The sequence below is a fragment of the Hibiscus syriacus genome, unplaced genomic scaffold (assembly GCF_006381635.1).
Source record: "Hibiscus syriacus cultivar Baekdansim isolate YM2019G1 unplaced genomic scaffold, ASM638163v2 tig00111071_pilon, whole genome shotgun sequence".
Lineage (NCBI taxonomy): Eukaryota > Viridiplantae > Streptophyta > Magnoliopsida > Malvales > Malvaceae > Hibiscus > Hibiscus syriacus.
The window spans coordinates 303,824-325,064 of NW_024062972.1; the positions used below are offsets into that span (position 1 = coordinate 303,824).

General features: G+C 36.4%; 2 protein-coding genes and 2 pseudogenes across 2 annotated transcripts; 3 read left to right on the top strand and 1 right to left on the bottom strand.

Annotated features, from left to right (window-relative positions):
- The first annotated feature begins 6,605 nt into the window (after positions 1–6,605).
- LOC120151946 lies at positions 6,606–9,027 on the top strand (annotated as a pseudogene).
- On the top strand, positions 8,946–9,859 carry LOC120151965. The gene is made up of 3 exons (XM_039164270.1): positions 8,946–9,280; positions 9,522–9,651; positions 9,761–9,859. Exons 1-3 carry the CDS (start codon positions 8,952–8,954, stop codon positions 9,857–9,859), a joined length of 558 nt encoding a protein of 185 aa, XP_039020201.1. The 5' UTR covers positions 8,946–8,951.
- A 1,731-nt stretch (positions 9,860–11,590) lies between these two features.
- LOC120151966 lies at positions 11,591–17,683 on the bottom strand (annotated as a pseudogene).
- A 145-nt stretch (positions 17,684–17,828) lies between these two features.
- LOC120151968 (probable calcium-binding protein CML15) lies at positions 17,829–18,311 on the top strand. The gene has a single exon (XM_039164271.1). It carries the CDS (start codon positions 17,829–17,831, stop codon positions 18,309–18,311), a length of 483 nt encoding a protein of 160 aa, XP_039020202.1.
- Positions 18,312–21,241: the final 2,930 nt, after the last annotated feature.

Below are 21,241 nucleotides of genomic sequence, written 5' to 3' on the forward strand. Positions count from 1 at the left end.
CCCCTGCACACCACCATGGTATTCGCAGTGAGCGCTCTCGTCATACCATTTCGGGTAAGGGGGATTTATTGGATTCATAGGATAAGGCGACACTGCATGAGTGTCGAAGAGCTGTTGGTATAATTCTTTATACGTCATGGGAATGGGGTCAAACTGTTCCCTTTCCCTTTCTCTTCTTGGTTCTCTCTGGTTCTGTCTAGAAGTACCGGATGGTACAGCTGCTGTGGAATTTGAGCTCGAGATCGTAACCCCCTTGCTGACACTGTAGGTGTTTACATTGTTGATCTCTCGCTCCTTGTTTTTGATGGGAGACTTTTTACTGGAGTCTCCTCCCTCAATCTTTCCTTGTTTAATGGCCAACTCGATCATTTCGCCGGCCATGACTAAATCTGAAAAACTCCCCGATGTGATTGCTACCAAATGCCCGAAGTAAGGTGCCCTCAGGGTCTGTACAAATAGCTTTCTAGTTTCCTTTTCATCCAAGGGTGGATGAACTTGCACAGATAAATCCCTCCATCTCTGTGCGTACTGTCGGAAACTCTCATTATGTTTCTTCTCTAGGCTTTGTAACATGACCCGGTCTGGTCTCATATCGTTGATATGCTTATACTGCTCCAAGAAAGACTTGGCTAAGTCTTTCCACGTCTTGATATGAGTTCGGCTAAGCTGGTTGTACCACCGAATAGCTGAACCGGATAGGCTCTCCTGAAAACAATGGATCAGGAGTTGGTCATTCCCGCCATATCCTGTCATCTTTCGACAGAACATAGTGATATGGGCTGAAGGGCAACTGTTCCCGTCGAACTTCTCAAACTCAGGAATTTTAAACTTTGGTGGAAGCACCAAGTCTGGAACTAGGCTTAGCTCCATTGCGTCCACTCCATAATAATCATGGTCTCCCTGGACCATCTTTATTTGATCTTCTAATATTTTTATCTTTTCTTCCATCTTTTTGGCTTTATCTTCCTCGTCAAAGTCTGGGACATTATAATCATCCGGATGATCATCAGGGACGATTGTAGAAGTTTGTATCTTCACAGCAGGTGCAACTTTCGCTTTGGTAGCGAATGAGTCCCCGGGTAGTGCTGTTTTCCCTTTAGTAGCAGATGCGTCCCCGGGTAATATTCCGGGTGAGAGAACCACTTGTGGGGTTGGTGGTATGGCCACCCCCTCAGAAGAGATGCCCCCTGATGCACTAGCTTGCTGTAGACCTGACAACTTGGCTACGATTTGGTCGACCAAGGACTCCTGATTTTTCTTGATGGACTCAAGAGTACTTTCACTGTTCTGAGCCATCTTATCTTCTAGTTCCTTTTGAAGTCTTGCCATGTGTTCTTCGATCTTCTCCATTCTGGCTTCCATTTGCCTCTTTTTTGCTCGAGTATTGTGCGGGTGATGTGTATCTGATGCTTGCGGTGGTAAGCTCGGTGTCTGAGACATGTTCTGTTAGTTAATACGAATGTAAAAACATGGAAAAAAAAATAACAGACATGAAATATAAAATGCAAGAAATGCAATGCATGATGTATGCAATTAGAGGCATTGATCCAGAAAAGTGTTCATTATTATAAATAACCCTTGTTCAGACAAAAATGCCTTATCTTTTAAGAGACATAAAAACATATTAAAGGTACATTCGGACTAAGTCCTCTAGATCCCGAACAGCTTCCAGTAGGTTGACAAGTCTTCTGCCTTCATCTGTCACTGGTTGAATGCCTTGTCGAACCACACCAGCTTCCCTTGCTAGGCCGTGAAGATGACGGGCTGCTTTTTGCACTTGATCCAGGAAATCTCGGATGGTTGCGTCTCGGGCCCTCACCCTTCGCTGTGCTTGTTCCCAACGGAAACGCCATTGTAATCCTCCGTCGAAAGGCACCATCTGAAGCTCGTTTGCTTGCCTCTTGAACCCATCTACAATAGCTTCTAACTCAGCTATTGTCTTGCCATCTTTCTCGTGTTGTTTTTCTAAGTCAGCTACTCGAACTCTCAAGCGCTGGTTCTGATATTGACTATCTGCCAAGCGTCTTTGGGCAGTCTTCATCTGTTCCTTCCAAGCTTTCTCATCAGGCCCCTCAAACTTCATTTTCAGGCTATGAGCTTCGTCTTTCCAGTATTCAGAGGTTACCTTTAATTTGGAGTTATCCTTGACCTTATCTTGATACCCCTTTCTCAAGTCTTCGAGCTCAAAACGGACCCTTTTTTGTTCTCTTTCCAGTTTTTCTGCCCGATCTTTCTGAGAGTCAGCATCAAGCTTCCACTGATAACGTTCAGCTTCAAGTTCCTTTATTCTTTGCTTCAGCTCATTATTTACGGCCTCAAACTCGGTCTTGGCTATCTCGAGTTCAGAAGGGACATGCCTGAGATGTTCTTCCATGGTCCGGGTGTCATCACAGTCTGGCAACGGGATATTGTCATTCTTTCTCAATCTTCGCCACTCCACATAATCCGGAGTGAGCATGCTTCTGGCAGCTACAACATCCATCCGGAATACTTTCCTCCACGAATCGGCTACTTCTTTGATCATCTTCTTATAGCTGTCGCTGTGATACTCAAACTCTGACCTAGCTAACCCGCATGTTGCTGGAACAAACTGGCGTGCTCCATACTGTCTAAGTGCTAATAGCGGAGCATACCCGACTGCTCCCCAAAGTCCAAGTAAGGTCATAGTGTCGGAGTCACCACATCGAAAAAGAACATCACTGAGGAATAACCAAGGGGCTCTCCAGACAATATCTCGGTCTTGAAGATGCGTAAAGACCTTCATCCATTTTTCTTTCGAGGCGCCTTCATGCCATTTTAAGGTAATAAATTCACCTAGAGGTGAATAGGTGGTGCTGAAACGGCGGTAGGCAACCCCGTCAGTCTTCCAGAAGTGGCTGTGAATCCAGACTTGAAGGAGCTGAATGCACCCGGTGAATCTTCCTCCGCCAGTTCTCCGGCAATGATTGAGAGATCGAAAGGTCTCAGCCAAGATGGCTGGTGCTGGATTGACTCTTCTCGAGAGTTGTTCGAATAGCTCCACTACGGTGGCATCGATGTATCCCAAGGTCTTTGGGAATAAAATTAGACCATACAGACCTAATGCAAACAGGTCTATTGTCTTCCACTCATCAGGATGGTGCTTCATTAGTTGTTTGATATGAAGCCAAGCGATTCCTTCTCCACTACCCTTACATCGAGCTCGGTCAGTTACCCATTTTCATCAACTCCGGCAACCTTAGCTAGTGTATTTTTGAAAGGTTGACTTTTAATGTGCTTAAGGTAGGCCCGCTCGAGTTTGATGTTTTCACAATGCAGCAGTGTAGTGTACTCTTCTATGGTGGGCACCATGTCTTCCCGGTTAAAGGTGAAGCAACTGTATCCCGGGTTCCAGAATTGAACCAAAGCTCTAATTAAGGGCTCATCAATCTTAACATGAAGCAAAAGTGCAACATCACCGTACCGTTGACTGAACTTCTGTTTCACCTCATTCTTCCAACTGTCCCAGATGTCCCGGAGCTCTTGTACGTCATTCTGCTTTAGGCTGATCGAGGCGTAGCTAACCAGCTCTGACACATAGCTGTCTTGAAGACTGTCTCCCTTTTCCTTCTGAGTCTTCTCGAACCATAGTCGTACCTCAGGGTTTTTAATCTCTTGTATTACAACACCTTTATCCATTAATTCAGATTATTTTGTGCGTAATGAACGTCTTTTTAGGGATCAATGGCCTCTTGTTATGATGCAAATGCTAAAAACAAACACAAAGGCAAATGGTTAGTAAAATAAAAATAAATGGAAATAAATAAAAACAACAAGAAATAAATGGCAATAAAAACATAAGAAAAAACAAATGATTAGGAAACAATTGTCCTAGGTTTTGGAATGTGGTTTTGGGGGTAGGCTCTATTTCTTCGAAGTCTCCTGGTTCAGGTTCTAAAAACGGTACCCGAGTTCTCCTTGCTGGTGCCCCCTTGGGCTTACCAGACCCTTAGTCCTAAACCCATCACAGGCTTGTGTGGACTAAGTTAAACTCGAGGGGACACATTCCCTTATGTCTATGCGGAGAATAAATTCACACGAAGACATAAGGTATATGAATCCCGAAGGCTACTTGCTAGGCATATGCGGTGAATAAATTCACACGAATGCGTCGCTTTCACCCCCACTTAAAGGGTTCGGAGCTCGGGTATAGAGCCTTTGGATGAAAAAGTTTGGAAAACTGAAATCATTAGAAAACGGTCAGTCCAACTATTTACTCGAAAAAATATAACCAAAAGTAAGTAATAAGGATCGAAATGTTACCTTAAAGTTCAAACTTACCCTTTTCATTAAAAAGACAACTGGAAATTACCTTAGCCTGACCCACTTACCTGCGTCCCCAGCGGAGTCGCCAAGCTGTCGCAACCGCCTTTCGGTTGGGCCCCGGAATTGGGCTTCGACTTAGGAAAATGGATTGGAGTCGCCACCGATCATTTATTTAAAAATAAATGGGTTGATCGGATACCCTATTTCTTACCTGATCTGCGTCTTACCAGAGATGTGTCGGATTCGGGAGTCGGTTACAGTCAAGGAAGGGCTAGCACCCTTGAACTGCCCTTTCGGTACTGTGTAATTTCCAGTATTTTTTTTGTGTCTCCCCGTAATCTGACCCCTCTCTCGTGAGACTTACATGTTTATTTATAGTATAAAGAGAAAACTATATTTAGAATCCTATCTTCACTAGAATCCTAATGCTTGTTGTCTTCTCTTATGATTTGTTCTTGCTTCACGCGTGATGTTGATGAGGTTGAGGATTTCATGGCACCGAGAAGATCGGCTGAGGGAAGCGTGGGTGGCGAGGACTCGTGAGGCAAGGATTGCGGCGCTAAGGAGGGAAGCTGCTAGGGTTTCTGGAAACCCTAACTCCAACTGGGTTACGTGTATGGGTTTGGGCCATAGTAGACTGTTGGAACATTTGGACCTGTATAAGATTGAAATAATAAGATTAATAACACTATACATATAATCATATAACTTGTAATATTATCTAATAATATTAATAGGCATCAGACGAAATTGAGTGTCTTCAGCCTCTTAATTGATAATTTTTTATTTAATTATTTTAAAAGTTATAAAATTCTAAGCTAAAGCAATGATTAAATTATACTTTTGCCCCTTAAAATTCCATAACTCACTTCTTGTCTCTTAAGAAAAAATTCTAAACGCTTAAAATGATCAAATTAGAGTACAAGGAGTAAATCTAAAATTTGTCTATAATACAGAGGATGATAGAAGAATTTGACAATTTTATCTGTCTATCCTGTTTTATTTTTTTTGGATATTATATTCGAAATTATTTTTGCTTCTTCCGAAAAAGACAAACTTCAAACTTTTCGAGATGAAATCCCCAAAATTATTTATTTTGCAAAGTACATGTTAGGGTAAACTACATAAAGAATCACTTAACTTTTAAGATGTTTACCTTTTGATCACAAACTTTTAAGACTAACAATACAATCATTAATTTTTTAATTCACTTGCAATACGGTCACTATAGTCAGATGCATTAAGAACAATTGATATAGCACGTTGAAATCTTTTTATTCTCAAAAACCTTCTAAATTTCTCACTTTTTTCTTCTTATAAATTAATAAATGTCACTACTTTTTTTTATCGTCGTTTAGAAATTTCTTCAATAGAAAAAGTCATTAGACTAAATGATTGAAGACGAGGTAACTCCAATTAAAGAGGTAAACAAGATAGATCGAGGGGTTGTGGGACAGTTGTCCCCTAAATTTTTTAAATTATCTTATATTTAATTTTTTTTTTGTATTTTTATTGATAATCTATTATTGTCTCCTGAAACATTATAATTTCTCTCCTCTAAACTTTTATAAATTCGTCTTCAAGGATAAAATCTTGAGTTCGTCCCTAGAGGTAAAGTTTTTTTCTCTTGGTTTTACTTCTTTTGATTACTAAACATTTTCATATAGTTCTAATTTCTGAAACATGAAGCACACAGTTTAACAGTAATCATATTATAAATGCATTTAAAAATTAGTGATTATATTATAAATTTTAAAAAATTGATGTTTGAAATGCAATAACCCTAAAATATTGGAGAATATTTATGTAATTTATTCTAAAGATTAATAATACATAAATTATCACTCTTGTTCAATTTTAGTACCTAAATTTTATTTTTTTCAAAATATATCTATTGTTTAGCTTAAGTTTCAATTGTTATCTCATCTATAAAAATTTAACGGTGATGTTGATATGTTATCTTAGAGTAATATCATATCATTATTGAAAAATAAAAAAATTTATGTCAATAGTTCTATTACTTTTTTTAATGTGAAATATTAAATTAAAATTTAAACTAAATATTAATTATAATTTTTTAAAAATAAAAAAAATAATTGAAGTATAAAACGTGTACTTCATCCACGATTATTATAAAATAGAATCAACAAAAAATGATGGTGCTGGTGGTATTGACGATGATGATGATGATTTTTTCGAGTCAATTAGTCAGTCGGTTTGCTAATGGCCTGAGCCATTTAAACGCTTCTCTTTGACGGAGCAGCTTCCTTTTCAATCTTTATCACATCACCTTTTCTTTTGAACCACGACTTCGGTTTTTCTTTTCCTTCATTCTCCAAGACACGGAGAGATAGAAATAGAAAATCTCTTTAAAAGAAACTTCGAATTTTCTTAATTCTTTTGCTTGTGTGTTTGAATAGACTCTAGAATGTCGCCAGAGACAACGTCATACCAAGAACAAGATGATTCGGATGCTGAATTCGTTGAGGCCGATCCCACAGGTCGTTACGGTCGGGTTAGTTTTCTATGGCTTTGAACTATATTTGGTGTTGATTGGCATTCGGGTTAGTTTTAATTAATGTTTCCTTTAATGGGTTGCTGTTGTTCTTTGTCTTCTGAATTGATTGTTTGCAGTACAAGAAGGTTTTAGGAAGAGGAGCTTTCAAGAAAGTGTATCCTTTGATTTCCCTTTTTTTATTCATGGTTTATTGGTTTAGGGTTGATGAATGCATTTTGAGGCTTAAGTTTCGAGTTTATGCTACTGTTGAATCCTTGATTTCCAGAATTCGATGAACTCAAAGATATATGGATGTTGTATAGGAATGCATTTTGAGGCTTAATTTGTGAGTTTAAGCTTTTGTTGAATCCTTGATTAAGTTGTGGGAACTTAGGTACAAGGCATTTGATGAGCTTGAAGGTATAGAAGTAGCATGGAATCAGGTTAAGGTCACGGATCTATTGCGGCATTCGGAAGATATTGAACGCCTTTATTCGGAAGTTCATTTGCTTAAAACTTTGAAGCATAAGAACATAATGAAATTTTACAATTCCTGGGTTGATACCAAAAATGAACATATCAACTTCATCACTGAGATTTTCACTTCAGGAACATTGCGGCAGTAAGTCTTTCTCGATTTTCAGACTGTTTTTATGTGTTTAAGGTTTCCCATATTGTTCGGTTTTATGGAAAAGTTTGTGTTTGATTGTGTAGGTATCGAAAGAAGCATAAGCATGTCGATTTGAGGGCATTGAAGAAATGGTCTAGGCAGATCTTGGAGGGTCTTCTCTATCTTCACAGTCACGATCCCCCGGTGATTCATAGGGATCTGAAATGTGATAACATCTTTGTCAATGGTAACCAAGGTGAGGTGAAGATCGGAGATCTAGGGTTGGCTGCTATTCTTCACCAGGCCCGTTCTGCACATAGCGTTATCGGTGGGGATCATCATGTCCTTAATTACTGTCAATACTACAAGATTCAGAACTATTGCTGATTTAAAATGCAAATGATAAAGCAAGTGTTAATGTCATGTAGGTACACCCGAGTTTATGGCACCGGAACTCTACGAGGAGGAATACAATGAGCTTGTAGATATTTATGCTTTCGGCATGTGTTTGCTCGAGTTAGTAACTTTCGAGTACCCATATGTGGAATGTGCTAATGCAGCTCAAATATTCAAGAAAGTAACATCGGTAAGGCATGTTACTCACCATCAGTGTATAGAAATCAAATATACACTTTATCCATCTTGCTTCATGATTTGTTCCTTCCTTGGGCAGGGAATAAAGCCAGCATCGTTGGCGAAAGTGGCGGATCCTGGAAGTTGTTTATCGAAAAATGTCTTGCTAAAGCCTCGGATCGTTTGTCTGCGAAGGATCTTTTAAGGGATCCATTTCTCCAACCTGCCGAGGAAAATGACAATGTAGGTCGTTCTTTACAAGCTAATGTCCAATCTTCAGGTAGAATTCTAGAGCATTTTCTGGAGATTGAAGGCTTTGAGTATTTTCAACCTCAATTGTACATAATAAATGCAGATAGTACTTCTGATCAGACTAATTTAAGGGGAAATACAAAGGATCTTCAATCTGAGACAGGCGTGGATGTCAAAGTGCAAGGTCAGAGGAATGACGTTAACATGATATTTCTGAAATTACGGATATCAGATTCTACAGGTAGGAAAATATTTCATTCATTAGCATTCGCATTCGCATTCGTTTTTCTTCTTGAAAACTGAGGTGCTTCCACATGGTACTAGGTCACATCCGCAACATCCACTTCCCCTTTGATATTGAAGCAGATACAACGACAGCCGTTGCTGGAGAAATGGTTGAAGAGTTGGACTTAACAGATCAAGATATTCCAACAATTTCCGAAATGATTGAATCGGAAATTCGGTCTCATATTCCTGATTGGGTTCCAAAAGAAACTCCTAGTGATACTTTGGGAGAAATTGCAAATTCTAGTAACCATCTCTCTGAAAATAAGGGTGATGGGTCTCCGTGGCTTATGAGCTGGTGTCATCTCCGGGCCATCTCTCATCAGAGAGGTTACCTTCTGGTCGAAGATTCTGGTCTGAGCCACTCAAGGCAGCTGGTGGAAACTATTTGACCAGTTTCAGTGGTTCAAATGTTGCTTTCGAGTGGATTTTGTAAGGTCTTCAAATACTATGGTTGAACTTGATGAACAATCTCATGATAGCTATGAAATTGGAGGTAAAATAAACAGTACTTCATCTGGACGACTTCACACTGAGTCCACACATCACAATGGCGGAGACGATGATGGTCATGGGAGAGACGATGGTGCTAATAGAAAACATTTTTCGAAAGAGAACAGTAAGCCATTAAAGGATGCTGAATCAGGAGTGAAGGCAATAACAGAGAGACTCGAGTCTCTGTTGTTAAATCAGCAAATGGAGGTTGATGAACTAAAGAAGAAGCACAGATTAGCCATATCGGACCTTCTGAACAACTGCCTCAGGAAACCCGTGGAAAGGTTTTGGCAACATGTAAGATGAAGATTCCAGATTATGCTATTCAAAACGACACAAACCGCTAATTGTGCATCCGACATTCCAGACTCGTGTCTCTTTGATAAAGGTGGGTTTTCTTCATCCTTGAATATCGAGCTTCTCTAGAAATATAACCTTATACACCTTAGAAGGAATGATGGTACTACCAGACACTCCATTACAGCTTAAGAGAGTGCATTTTGTTGGTTAAGTTGGACATTCCAGGTCGGTAGCTGACAAATCTGCAGGAATGCCTCTATCCACAGGTGAGACAAGATCAACAATGCTCTGTAACTGTAACGACAGCACATCACATGATGAGTTAAAAGGAAAGGACGATCAAGCCGAAACCTCGGTCTCAAAAAATTCGGTGTGCTATCGAGATGAGTCATTGTTCCTGCAAGTCATGTATTTATGTAACATAGTTTCAAATATCTGAGGATTTCTGCACATCATGGATGCAGAAGCTTCTTCTTGTTTATACTGGAATGTGGTTTAATTTGATAGTTCTTTCAAAAACTTCCACGGGAGCATATATTTGTACGTATGGTTCTGTCATTTAATTTTATTTTTCACAAAACAAGTTGTACTGTAAATATATTTGGCAGAAAGCTCATAGACTACCTCTTTGAACGTATATCATGGGGTATTCTTCACTGAAAAGTATTTCCTTTAGAGAATGATGGGATCATTAACAGTGTTAAAAATAACACAAAGCGCACTTAGGCGATAGGGGTTATATAGCCAAGGCGCAAGGCGCAGTTTTTAAAAATAAAAGATATACATGTTTTTCCGGAAAAATAACGGTTCATGCAATGCAAACACAACCGGATAAAATGGATGGGTGTAGGGATGGGCACTCAACCCGAACCCGACAGGTTCCGACCTGATCCGATCGGATTTTTTTTAAAAAAATTGGGTTCAGGTCGGTTTTTTAAGTGTGATATTCGGGTCGGATTTAGGGTGAAAAATATCAGATTCCGAAAAATATATAATTTTACCTTATATATTTAGGAATAATTATAATAATATCCCTCTATATATAATTTTTTTCAATTAAGTCACTGTTTTTATTGAATAAAAATATTTTTTTTATTATTTCGGGTCGGGTCGGGTTTCTAAGTCATATATTCGGGTCGGATCGGGTTAGGCGAAACCTTGTTTTGGTCGGGTCAAATCGGATCTCGGGTGGAGGCTCCCTTGTTCTCGAGTGGACCAAAAACCCGATCCATGCCCATCCCTAGTTAGGTGTTACCTTACTAGGTTTCTTTTTTCCTAAACTCGTCTACAAAATACTTATCTCTTTAAGAAGATAAAAACTGATCATAAAATACAAATTAAAATAGACTTCTAATCTCTTCTGGTTTCTACCTAAACATCTTTAGCTTTTGTAAATTATTCTCCCTTGATTCTTTCTTCTCATTGTAATACCATGGGAGTCAAACCAGACCCCCTAATACATGAAGATGGATGAATCCTATCATAAGTTAACTTTCAACATCATAGAATAAAGTTGAATAAAAAGTCACCTTATAACTACACCAAGAATTGGATAAAAATATACAAAATGCAGTGAAGGGGGAAACACGCATTATTAAGATGCCAAGCGAAACCTGTGACATCGGAATTGTGTTTTTTCCTAATTATTTCGCTTACCCACCTACAAACAGCAAAGCAGACGAGCATATAGAATCAATTGTAGATAAAAAAAAATTGAGCAGAAAAGAGAGCATATAATATCTTTAATAATTCTTTAGTTATTATAAAACTTAAGGACTAAGTTTATAATTAAACCAATAATATTAAACAGTAGAAACACAATAATAAAAAGAGTTTGGGTTTGGTGAGATCTAATTTTACTTTTCTCTTTCTCTTCCACACTTAACTCTTCTCCATCTTCCTTTCTTTCCTTTACGCCGACATCTTATCTTTTCCTTTACCAAAATCCCTATCAGAAGAATCCGCCGCCGACTGGCAAGATCAACCCTTACACCTCTTCATTACCGCCCCTTCTCCTACTAAACTCTTACCCCTATCTTTGTTTCTTTGTTTTTACTGTGATGGGTTTCTGTTTTTTTGGTTTGGTGTGGGTTTTTGGTAACACTGGTTTTTAGCAACAAAAAAAAAAAAAGACAAATAAAAATTTGAAAAGGGTGCGACTTTCTGCGCCTCCACGCCTCAGCGCCTTGCTGCGCTTCATTGAAATCGCCTCACCTTAGCGCCTAGGAGAACCTCAGTTGCGCCTTTTTAAACACTGATCATTAATCAAGAATAACACAATTTACATACAATTTAGGTAAAAACACCGATTCATTTCGAAGTCCAGAATCTGCATTGATGTTCAATGAATAGACTTGTCACTTATGAAGAAACTAATAAAGCTATCCTAAACATTCCTTTCCAACTGGTACATAAGCAAAATTGTTGTAGACTGGTGCGGCGGCTTTCACCAATACAGCTGCCAATGCCTTGAAAAAGGTCGTTATAATGATACTTTAGTTAATACCTCACAAATTGCCGCTTGTCGTCTTCGCTTCCTTGCCTTCCATATGGATTGGTTTCGCTAAAATTGTTTCGCGTTCCTTCGACTTTGCGTGTATTCTTTCTAAATTTGGATGCATTGCTGTCTATGTTCAGATTAACCTTCGGAGGGCAAGAAAAGCAGAAGGAAGCTGCAACAGCCTGCTCGAAAACAACAATTTTTTGTTCTTGTTAGTCGGCTTAACACGGTTATTTCTTTGTGTCGGGACGTTCCATCACCCATTAATGATCCACTTAAGATTCTAACACATTGCAGAAACACTTATGCAGAATGAAGACCTACACTTGGTATGCCAGAAGAAAGATCAAATTCGTACCTGCAGATCAAGGCGGTGCACATTGAAGATATCTTTCATTGAGTGTGAATTGTACGCTAAAATGTAAGATCGATATGCATCTTTAGCCGACTTGTTTAGATAATAGTTGTTTGCCACCAACTTCTCCTGCATTATTACAGGCAGAGTATAAACTCCTCTAAAAATTGTCATTTCAAGAAACGGTAGTGAGTAAAAAGCGATAAGTTACCAGATGAGATTGCACATTGGCCAGCTTCTTCTCATCAAACTCATATTCCTTAACAGGAACTTTTGCCGCCTGTCAACAAAAATAGAGAACCAAAATAAAACAAATTAGAATCAGTTCTTTGATCGACTGACCGCCAATTTCAGGCTGCCATGTTTACATACTCCAATGCTTCGCAAAAGCATTTAAATCTTAATGGCACTGAATATTTGATAGCTCAAAGTTTCTTAATGCCAAGTGGCTTTAGTCCCCGCCCCCTGCCCCACTTTGTGTCTCTCCAAATAAAATAAGAACTCATTTCGCATAAATAATGCACCTTTAGATATCGAAGAAATTGCAGTTCCTCTGGGATCAAGAACAGAAGAGCATTTCCTTTTGCACCTTCCCCACGAGCAGTTCGACCAACTCTATGAATATATTCCTAAAAGCAACATTCCAAAATACTCAACATGGCTGGTATATAGCAAGATACGAATAGCAATATATATATATAAAGAGCACACACCTTTGGTTCATCCGGAGGATCATACTGCAGAATCCAATCCTACACGGTGGAAAACAAATTTCCAGTTATAATGATTCTTCTTCAAGTTTAAACTGAGTTACTTAAGATACACCTATACGAACTGTGTATAGATTTTTTAAAGGAAAAACAACCTAAATAATAGACATTCAAGTAAAAAATTGAAAATCATACATAATTAAAACCACAGGCAACCAACAGCTAAACAGGTAACATACCACGCAGGAATATCAAGTCCACGAGCGGCAACATCAGTGCAAAGCAGAATTCCCTTTTCTGCTTTGCAGAAGTCAAAGAAGGTAGTGGTCCGCTTTTGCTGCTTCTGCTTTCCATGGATATCAAGGCAATCCACATGAATATATCTAAGAAGTTCTGCATGAAACTTGACTGAATTACATGATGAGAAAAGACCATCACTTTCTTGGACAGGTTTCTCTTCAAAAACGAGTACAAAAGGACAAATCTCTTTGAACTATGCACAACACAATAGCCTTGCTGCAGCCCTTCATTAGTGACCTACAATAATGATAGCGTCTAGTTAAGTCAAAAGGATAAGTAGATTGTGCACTTTACGATCTAAAAGATTATGTTCGTACCTTCTTTCTCCCATCATCTACATCAAATAAATAGGAGTTGTCTGAAATGACAAACGGGCAAGGTCCTCAACCTGCAGATTTAATTAAAGCCGCAACAAATGTCACATGGTTAAATAAGAATTTGACTAAACTTGGTATACAGGTTTTCTGAAAAATACTGAATGCTAGCCTATGTGGGACTACAAATAAAACTTGAGGGGAAAATGGCACAAAAACATGAGTGAAGGACTAACCTTCTTAGTCTGGTAGCTGAAAATAGAGCTGTTTGCCTGTTTTGCTGCACATCAAATAGGAAGCTAGTAAGCTATAAACACCTTCCAAGTTACAAATTCAAGACAAGAGTATAAAATAGCCGGTTTTATTAAATCCAACAATGTGCTAACATTTCATAACATTTTTTTCCTCTACGCTGCAAACAAACCAAAATACAAATGCAACTGTGCTTGCTAGTACTTACAAAAAGCGAAGTCGGTTAATCGCAGATATAGCCTAACATTCAACTTCTAGCTTACTTCTACACCCCTTTCATTTAAATTATCTCTTTTGGCTACTCTAAACTTTTTTCAAGAAAAGCCCTAGTGACAAATTATGAGACAAGTAACTTAATAATCAACCATTAAATAAACAAGCAGATATGCCCTTTTTAGAAGCTTGATAATCAACCATTAACAATTGAAACGTGTTCAACAAGTCAGTTAACCAATGGAACCTAGCTCTTAAGAAAACTAAGCTTTTTACTACTAGTCATTACAAGTTCACTAAATATATTCCAACAGTCAATCGAACAGGACTATACCTTAACAAAATCAATAAAGCATGTTACTACCACTGTTTTGGTCTCCATCCATTTGATTTTCAGAAATTCTAGATATGAACTAAATGACAAAATCCAAAATCATATTCCTGACATAACAATGTAAATAGCTAAATGATTCACCTTAGGAAGATGCTTAATAATTTGCTTCATTTCTTCCTCAAAATTTGCTTCCAATATCCTGTCAGCTTCATCAATTATGAGACACTGCAAATTTCACAGAACTTTTAGAAAATTGAATTCACACAATGTTTTAACCGTGTCTGAAAAATTATAATGACTATTCAATTTTTTCATGGATCAGAAAGCTCTCAAGTTATCTGAATGAAACACACATTCATAACTGCATAAAATTTTACTAGTTAGTATAATCAAATCGTGATATGAAAACTTCTTCTAACAGCAACCCCAGTTCTATCACCTATAAGTTGCATCTAATCAAAGTGGTAATATTTAAGAGAACATAATATAAGTGATAGAAGTGACTTCCTCAAAATACCAAGTAGTCAGCGAGTCTGGTTTACAATAATGCAGTCTTAAAATAGGTTAGAACCATCAATTACATAAGAACTTAAAATCAAGGGAATTGAGTTTATGCAAATACATTATCATCTAAACCAAATGACCATACAAACCACATTATTAACCAAAGAAAAAAATATTATAGAAGAGGTTCAGAAATGTTAATGTTACCTTCAAATTTTTATAAATGAATCCCTTTGTATTCTGAAGATGGTCAAGTAGCCGACCAGGAGTAGCCACTAACAAATTTACCCCCTTTACAATCCGCTCTGCTTCTCCTCTTCTGGATGAACCACCAATAACCAATCCAAGGGTCTGAGAGTGGTATTTGAGAAGATCCTTAGCTACAGCTGAGTCTGAAATGTTTGAAGGTTTAATTGCTCAGTAATAAATGAAATTGTGAAATATTAAAGGTATGAAATACAGCCAAACAGAATAAAAAATTCAGATTTCAATATGTTACTGACGAAATGTGCATTGAAATTAGAGGAAACAAAATTTTAACCATAGGAAGTTGATGATAGTAACAACAACAAACAAGTTTTTCAGATAAAGAAAGGACCAAGGAATTCAAATCTTTACCTGAATGGCAAGCTCCCTAGTGGGACAAATGACGACAACACCAGTTCCATTGCGAGAGTAAATCGTACATTATATAACAACTCAACAGCGGGTACCAAGAAGGCAAGGGTTTTCCCAGAACCCGTCCTTGCAGCCCCAAGAACATCTTTTCCAATCATAAGTGGTGGAACTGAGCGGGCTTGAATCTGCATTTTCAGTTTGACAAGTCAGCTAAATGTATAGCCCAAAACTATCAAAATTTACAATGACAGTAAATTTCTCCCGTGTACAAAACAAGCTGTAGGCTTTTACGTCAAGGGTATTACAGATATCAAGAAGTTTCAGCATTGCACCTAATGACAGAACAATGGATGCCTTTTCCTTTTTCAACTCATAGCCATTATGCCCATAGTTAACACAACACAGAACAATAGTTAACACAACACAGAACAATGCTTCTAGAAAACTTTTAACTGAATTTCAAGGCTTTTTATGCAACTCTGTGTTATTGAACTCTGAATTAAACGAAGTCAGCTAAAAAACAGAGATATAAAACGATCGAATTTGATACAAAAATTAAACGAATAATTCAACATAACAAAAGGGATACCTGAGTATACTGAAAACCCATTTCTTTAATAGCTTTAAAGGTAGGCTCAGACAATCCCAAAGACTCAAATGACTCAGTGCTCATTATCCCACTTCCTTCGATCTTCACTTTCTCCTTGATCTCTTCCTCCTCTACTTCTTCTGTTTCATCTTCATTGTTTCCCCTTTCTTCTTGTTTGTCATAATCTTTTTCACTCCTCAACTTCTTACTTTTCTTCTTTTTATTACCCTTTTTCTCCTTGATTTCAACTTCTCTTGCTTCAGCTTCAGCTTCAGCTTCGTCTCTGCCATTGTTGGTGCCAGGGTTTTTTGCTCTGTTTTCTTAGCTCTGTTTCGCTTTCGCTTCCTTTTATTCATACTCTCTTCTAAAGAGGGGGACTTTGAGTTTTCTCTTCCGACACCGCCATTGCTTCCAGCTTCAAGAATCTAGGGTTTCCCCTGCTTTCTATGAAATCTATATAGTCCCCCCCCGGCAAAAAAATCTTAATTAACTAAAGGATAAACTAATAATTAGTCAGCCAGCTATCATCACGTTTTGTTTTGGCATCTAACTATTAGAAATTTCATTTTAGTCACAAATAATTTTATTTATTTTAATCATCGATCGTTAAAAAGACAACATGAAGGATGACGTGATTTAATTTAATATCATATTTAGTCATTAGAATTTATATATTTTATCAATTTAATTTTAATTTAAAATGATTTAATAAATTTAATTTTCTATATGTATAAATTCTATCAATTTAATCCATAAACTTATGAAAATTAACAAAAAAACTTCAACGTGCTATTCTACCTCCTTAACCAACAGAAATCCGGGAGCCAAAATCAATAATTGCATATTTGCTTCCAACATGAAGTAATGACATATAAAATTTCCCTACAATAAGGTTCATATAATGCACGATATAAAGTAAGATAAATCGAGTGGTGTTGGATCAGTCAAATCTCGTGGAAATTTTAAATTTTATATAGTTTAAGTTTTTTTGTGTATTTTTATTAATAATCTGAGTTAATACTCTTAAAATTTATATTTCTAAATTTTTAATATAACTCCCACAAAAATTAGTATTCCTAACCAGATTTTCTTGTGTTAGTTTACGAGACAATGTATTGCTGCAACTTTCAAGTAACACACGATGAATGCATATGAAATGTATTCTCGATGATTGAAGACTAAATTGATAGAATTTGTAAATATAAAGGATTAAAATTTTTATCAACAAGATTTGTAACTAAATTTTACATACAAAGGTTTGGGCACAGATGGAAGCGAACAAACTCTCTAACTAAACAATTATCCACAAAGGCCATTACACTAACCAATGGTTTTTCTTTTGTTTTCTATTCTATGTACATAATATTTACCATCGTCTCAATCGTGTGTTGCTCATATGCAGCATATACCTCCTCAATGTACTTTCCGAACCCAAGGGCCTGACAAATCAAGTACGAACATGAATTTTTGCTAACAGGTAAATTACATATGAATTTTATTATATTAATAAGTTATAATTATGGTGTACCAAAATTTCATCCACCACAAATTTATTTATTTTCCGTATCATATCTAAAAGTTCGAACTCCGATTTTAAACCTCACGTTGATAACAAATTATACTAAAAAAACCAACACAATATTCTCCCTCAGTTACCAAATCCAAACGTTTCTTCATAGTTTCCTCAATTACATCCATCGCTTCTCTCCTCCTCCGTTGCCGACGAGAGCCGCCATCATCTTAGCCATAATCTATGTTCAGTCATTAAGACATTAACATCGATTATCCGATAACCTTCTTTTTTGTATACTTTTGTAATTAGTGCTATGATTTAGGGTTAAAGATGGTGGCATTGGATGGTGAGCAACTCAAACAATTAAAGGACATTTTCTCAAGGTTCGACATGGACTCTGACGGCAGCCTTACGATGTTAGAGCTCGCCGCGCTGCTCCGGTCGCTAGGACTCCAGCCAACGGGGGATCAACTCCAAGTCCTTTTAGCTCATATGGACTCTAATGGCAATGGTGCGGTCGAGTTCGATGAATTAACAAATGCCATTTTGCCTCATATGAATGAGCAGATAATGGTAAATCAAGAGCAGCTCAAGGAGCTTTTCACCTTGTTCGATCGTGACGGCAACGGCTACATCACCCCGGCCGAGCTTGCAGGTTGCATGTCCAAAATGGGCAACCGTTGTCGTAAAGAGCTAGCGGAGATGATCAGAGAGGCTGATGCCGATGGAGATGGTGTCATTAACTTCAATGAATTTTCTACTATAATGGCTAAGTCGGCCTTTGATTTTCTCGGCATCCGTTTATCTTCGTAAGCAAAGGTTATGGTTTTTGTTAGGTCATGGTTTAATTGCTAATTTATTTGTTTCAAGAATTTAAATCTGGGTCATATTATAATACTGATTTCATTTAAATATTTTCATATTATTATGTATGATTTTTTATTTCAACAAAACACGTGTTATTATTTTGTTGATGTTATCGACAATATCAAATACATTATGTAATAGAAATGTACAAAAGGGCTCAAATGGAATGATACACATAGTTTTGTGGTTGAAATAAATATTTTAAAGTTTAAATATCAATTTAAAATGAGGGTTATAATTCAATGACTTTATACAATTAACCTTAATATTTTGTTTTTAACTTAAATGTAACCACATTTGTAAAGACAAAAATAAATGAATATGAATTAGGTAATTATTTATAATTGAACATATAATGATAAATTTAACTTTTTAGTGTTTTATATTTGATTAATTTATTATTATTATTATTATAAATTAAATTTAATCATTAGTCTTTTAAAAATAGCCAAAGTGTTATTTTTTACAAATTTTAAATAAATAGTAAATTTAACTACGTTGATGCGATACATGTTCAATATACATTAATTTATGATAATATTTATCTTATATGTGAGGTAAATAAATAGTTTAAAAAGTATAAAATAATTAAAATATAAAATACATAAAAAATTCAAAATTATTAATAAAAAATAATTAGACTGTCATGTGAGCTGCTATATCAGTGTTATTAGAAATTAATAATTCTAATTGCATAGCTTGAATTTTATTATTTTTACATATTAAATTAATTATTATTTATATTTTATATATTACATATATGATTAAATACGTCTTTGATTCCTGGATGCTATGCCAATGCCATGTTGGAGAGGCACTAGCTGCTCCAATGGCATCTTTGCATAGACTTGTAGGATATGATGGGTCCTACCAGAAAAATTAGAGTAATTTATCCCATTGGTCATTAAATTATAGATCGGTTTTATTTTAAATATGAAATAAACTTTTGTGTCGATTAATCACTAAATTTTCAATTTAATTTCAGTCAAACCACTCATTGTTAACTATTGATATGATAGCTAACATGAATGATAAACATTTTTTACGATAATACATCTTATCTTCATTATTTACACATTCTATTAATTTGATGGTGTAGACATACTTTCAATTATCATGTAAACTTGACTTAGAGATGATAATGGGTCGATGGGATTTTTAATTGATTTGAACCGTATTCAAGTAATATATTCCTCACCCGACACCTGATACGATCTATGTTTAGGAAAGTTTCATCCGACTCAAAATTTGATATGAATATAGGATAAAAATATACTCAACCTGACTCAAATATAAAATATTCTCATTTTTATTCGGTAAAATAATGACATAATTTAAAAATATAAAGAAAGAGGGTTATTATAGTAAATATATAGAAGAAATTTATAGTATTATCTCATGTGGAGTTGAATATTTTCACCCTAAATCAAAATTTAACCCGATTTGACTTCATCTCTAACAAAATCCTACTAGACCTGAACTTGATTTTTTTTTGTTAAAAAAACTTATAAGATCAAGTCACCCTTGAAGTTCACGTCAAATTATCATCTCTACTTACACCATCAGGTCCCACGGAAAATTCGAGCTTATTTCCCCTTCCTTTACTCGTGAAGTCAAGGGAACTACTCGAAAAAACGAATCCATTCTCCTTAAGTTTCCTTCTTAGCGGTTTATAGGAACTGACAGTGAGCGAGAAATATGTTATGCTTCTCTTTCTCTGCAAAGGAACTAACAATTTAAATAACAAACATTCAAATCCTTGCATCGAAGAGGACTTGGAACATATTTCAGATCATTACCTTGGATATTAGGAGGAGACGGGATCCACAAAATGATTATAGTCTTGACGTGTATGCGAGCAAGTTGCTATACATGAGAGCATAGATACTTCAGAGCTTGAAAAATGTTTATGAGATTTTTATTATATTTTATTATATGATATTTCATTCATAGAACATTAATGTTTTGGGCATGAATTACTCAAATCTGATTGATAAGAATTTTTTTATATTCAATTATATAGATGTTTTATAAGAAAAATTGGTTGTGACCAAAATTTATGTTTTGAAAGTTCAGTTGCTAAAGTATAAAAGTGGGAAACGTTCAAGGACTTAAGTGGTAATTTTTCCAAAATAATTTTTATTACATAAATGGACAAAACTCAATGGGAATACAAGTGAGATGTTGGTGTGTTCATAACCAAAACTTGATCAAATTCACAAAATATGTAGTGTCGAACTTTTGAGTGAGTTCCATGAAAAAATCAACATTAAGAGAAGAAAGAGGAGTTAAAAACGAACATACTGAATTATGGTGGAAATGAGTTGAAGTATGCTATGGAATTATTTGGGATATGTTTATGTTAGTACAATACTAACATATGTATTGTTATAAATTTGTGATTATACAGTCATGGTTGATTTGCAGTTTCAAGTTTTACTTCCCCTGACGTTGGGAGTAGACTATCAAACACCAACGAGTTATGACAGCATGGCTTCTTTTCAACCTTCTGAACTTCTACAATGGCCATTATTTCCTTGGCGTTTCCAAACAACTTGTTGATACGAACAATGATTCTTTTTCTTTTGTTAAACATTCAAGCTTAACTTTCAATTCAATATTTTTTTTTTTTCAAATCTTCAATTTTGGATTTTGAAAGCTCAAAATCATTTCAAAACACACACAAACTTTAATATATACAAATATTTTTTATTATTCAATTTTAGGAGATTGATATTTTTTTTATAAGTTGAATATAAGATGGTCCGTCGATCGGCTCGGGGCGTGGACCGACGCGGATCGTGGTGGCGGCCCAAGCCCGGGCCTTTGATACGCCCGCAGAGACGTCGTTGCCTCGATCGTGGAACCCAGCACGC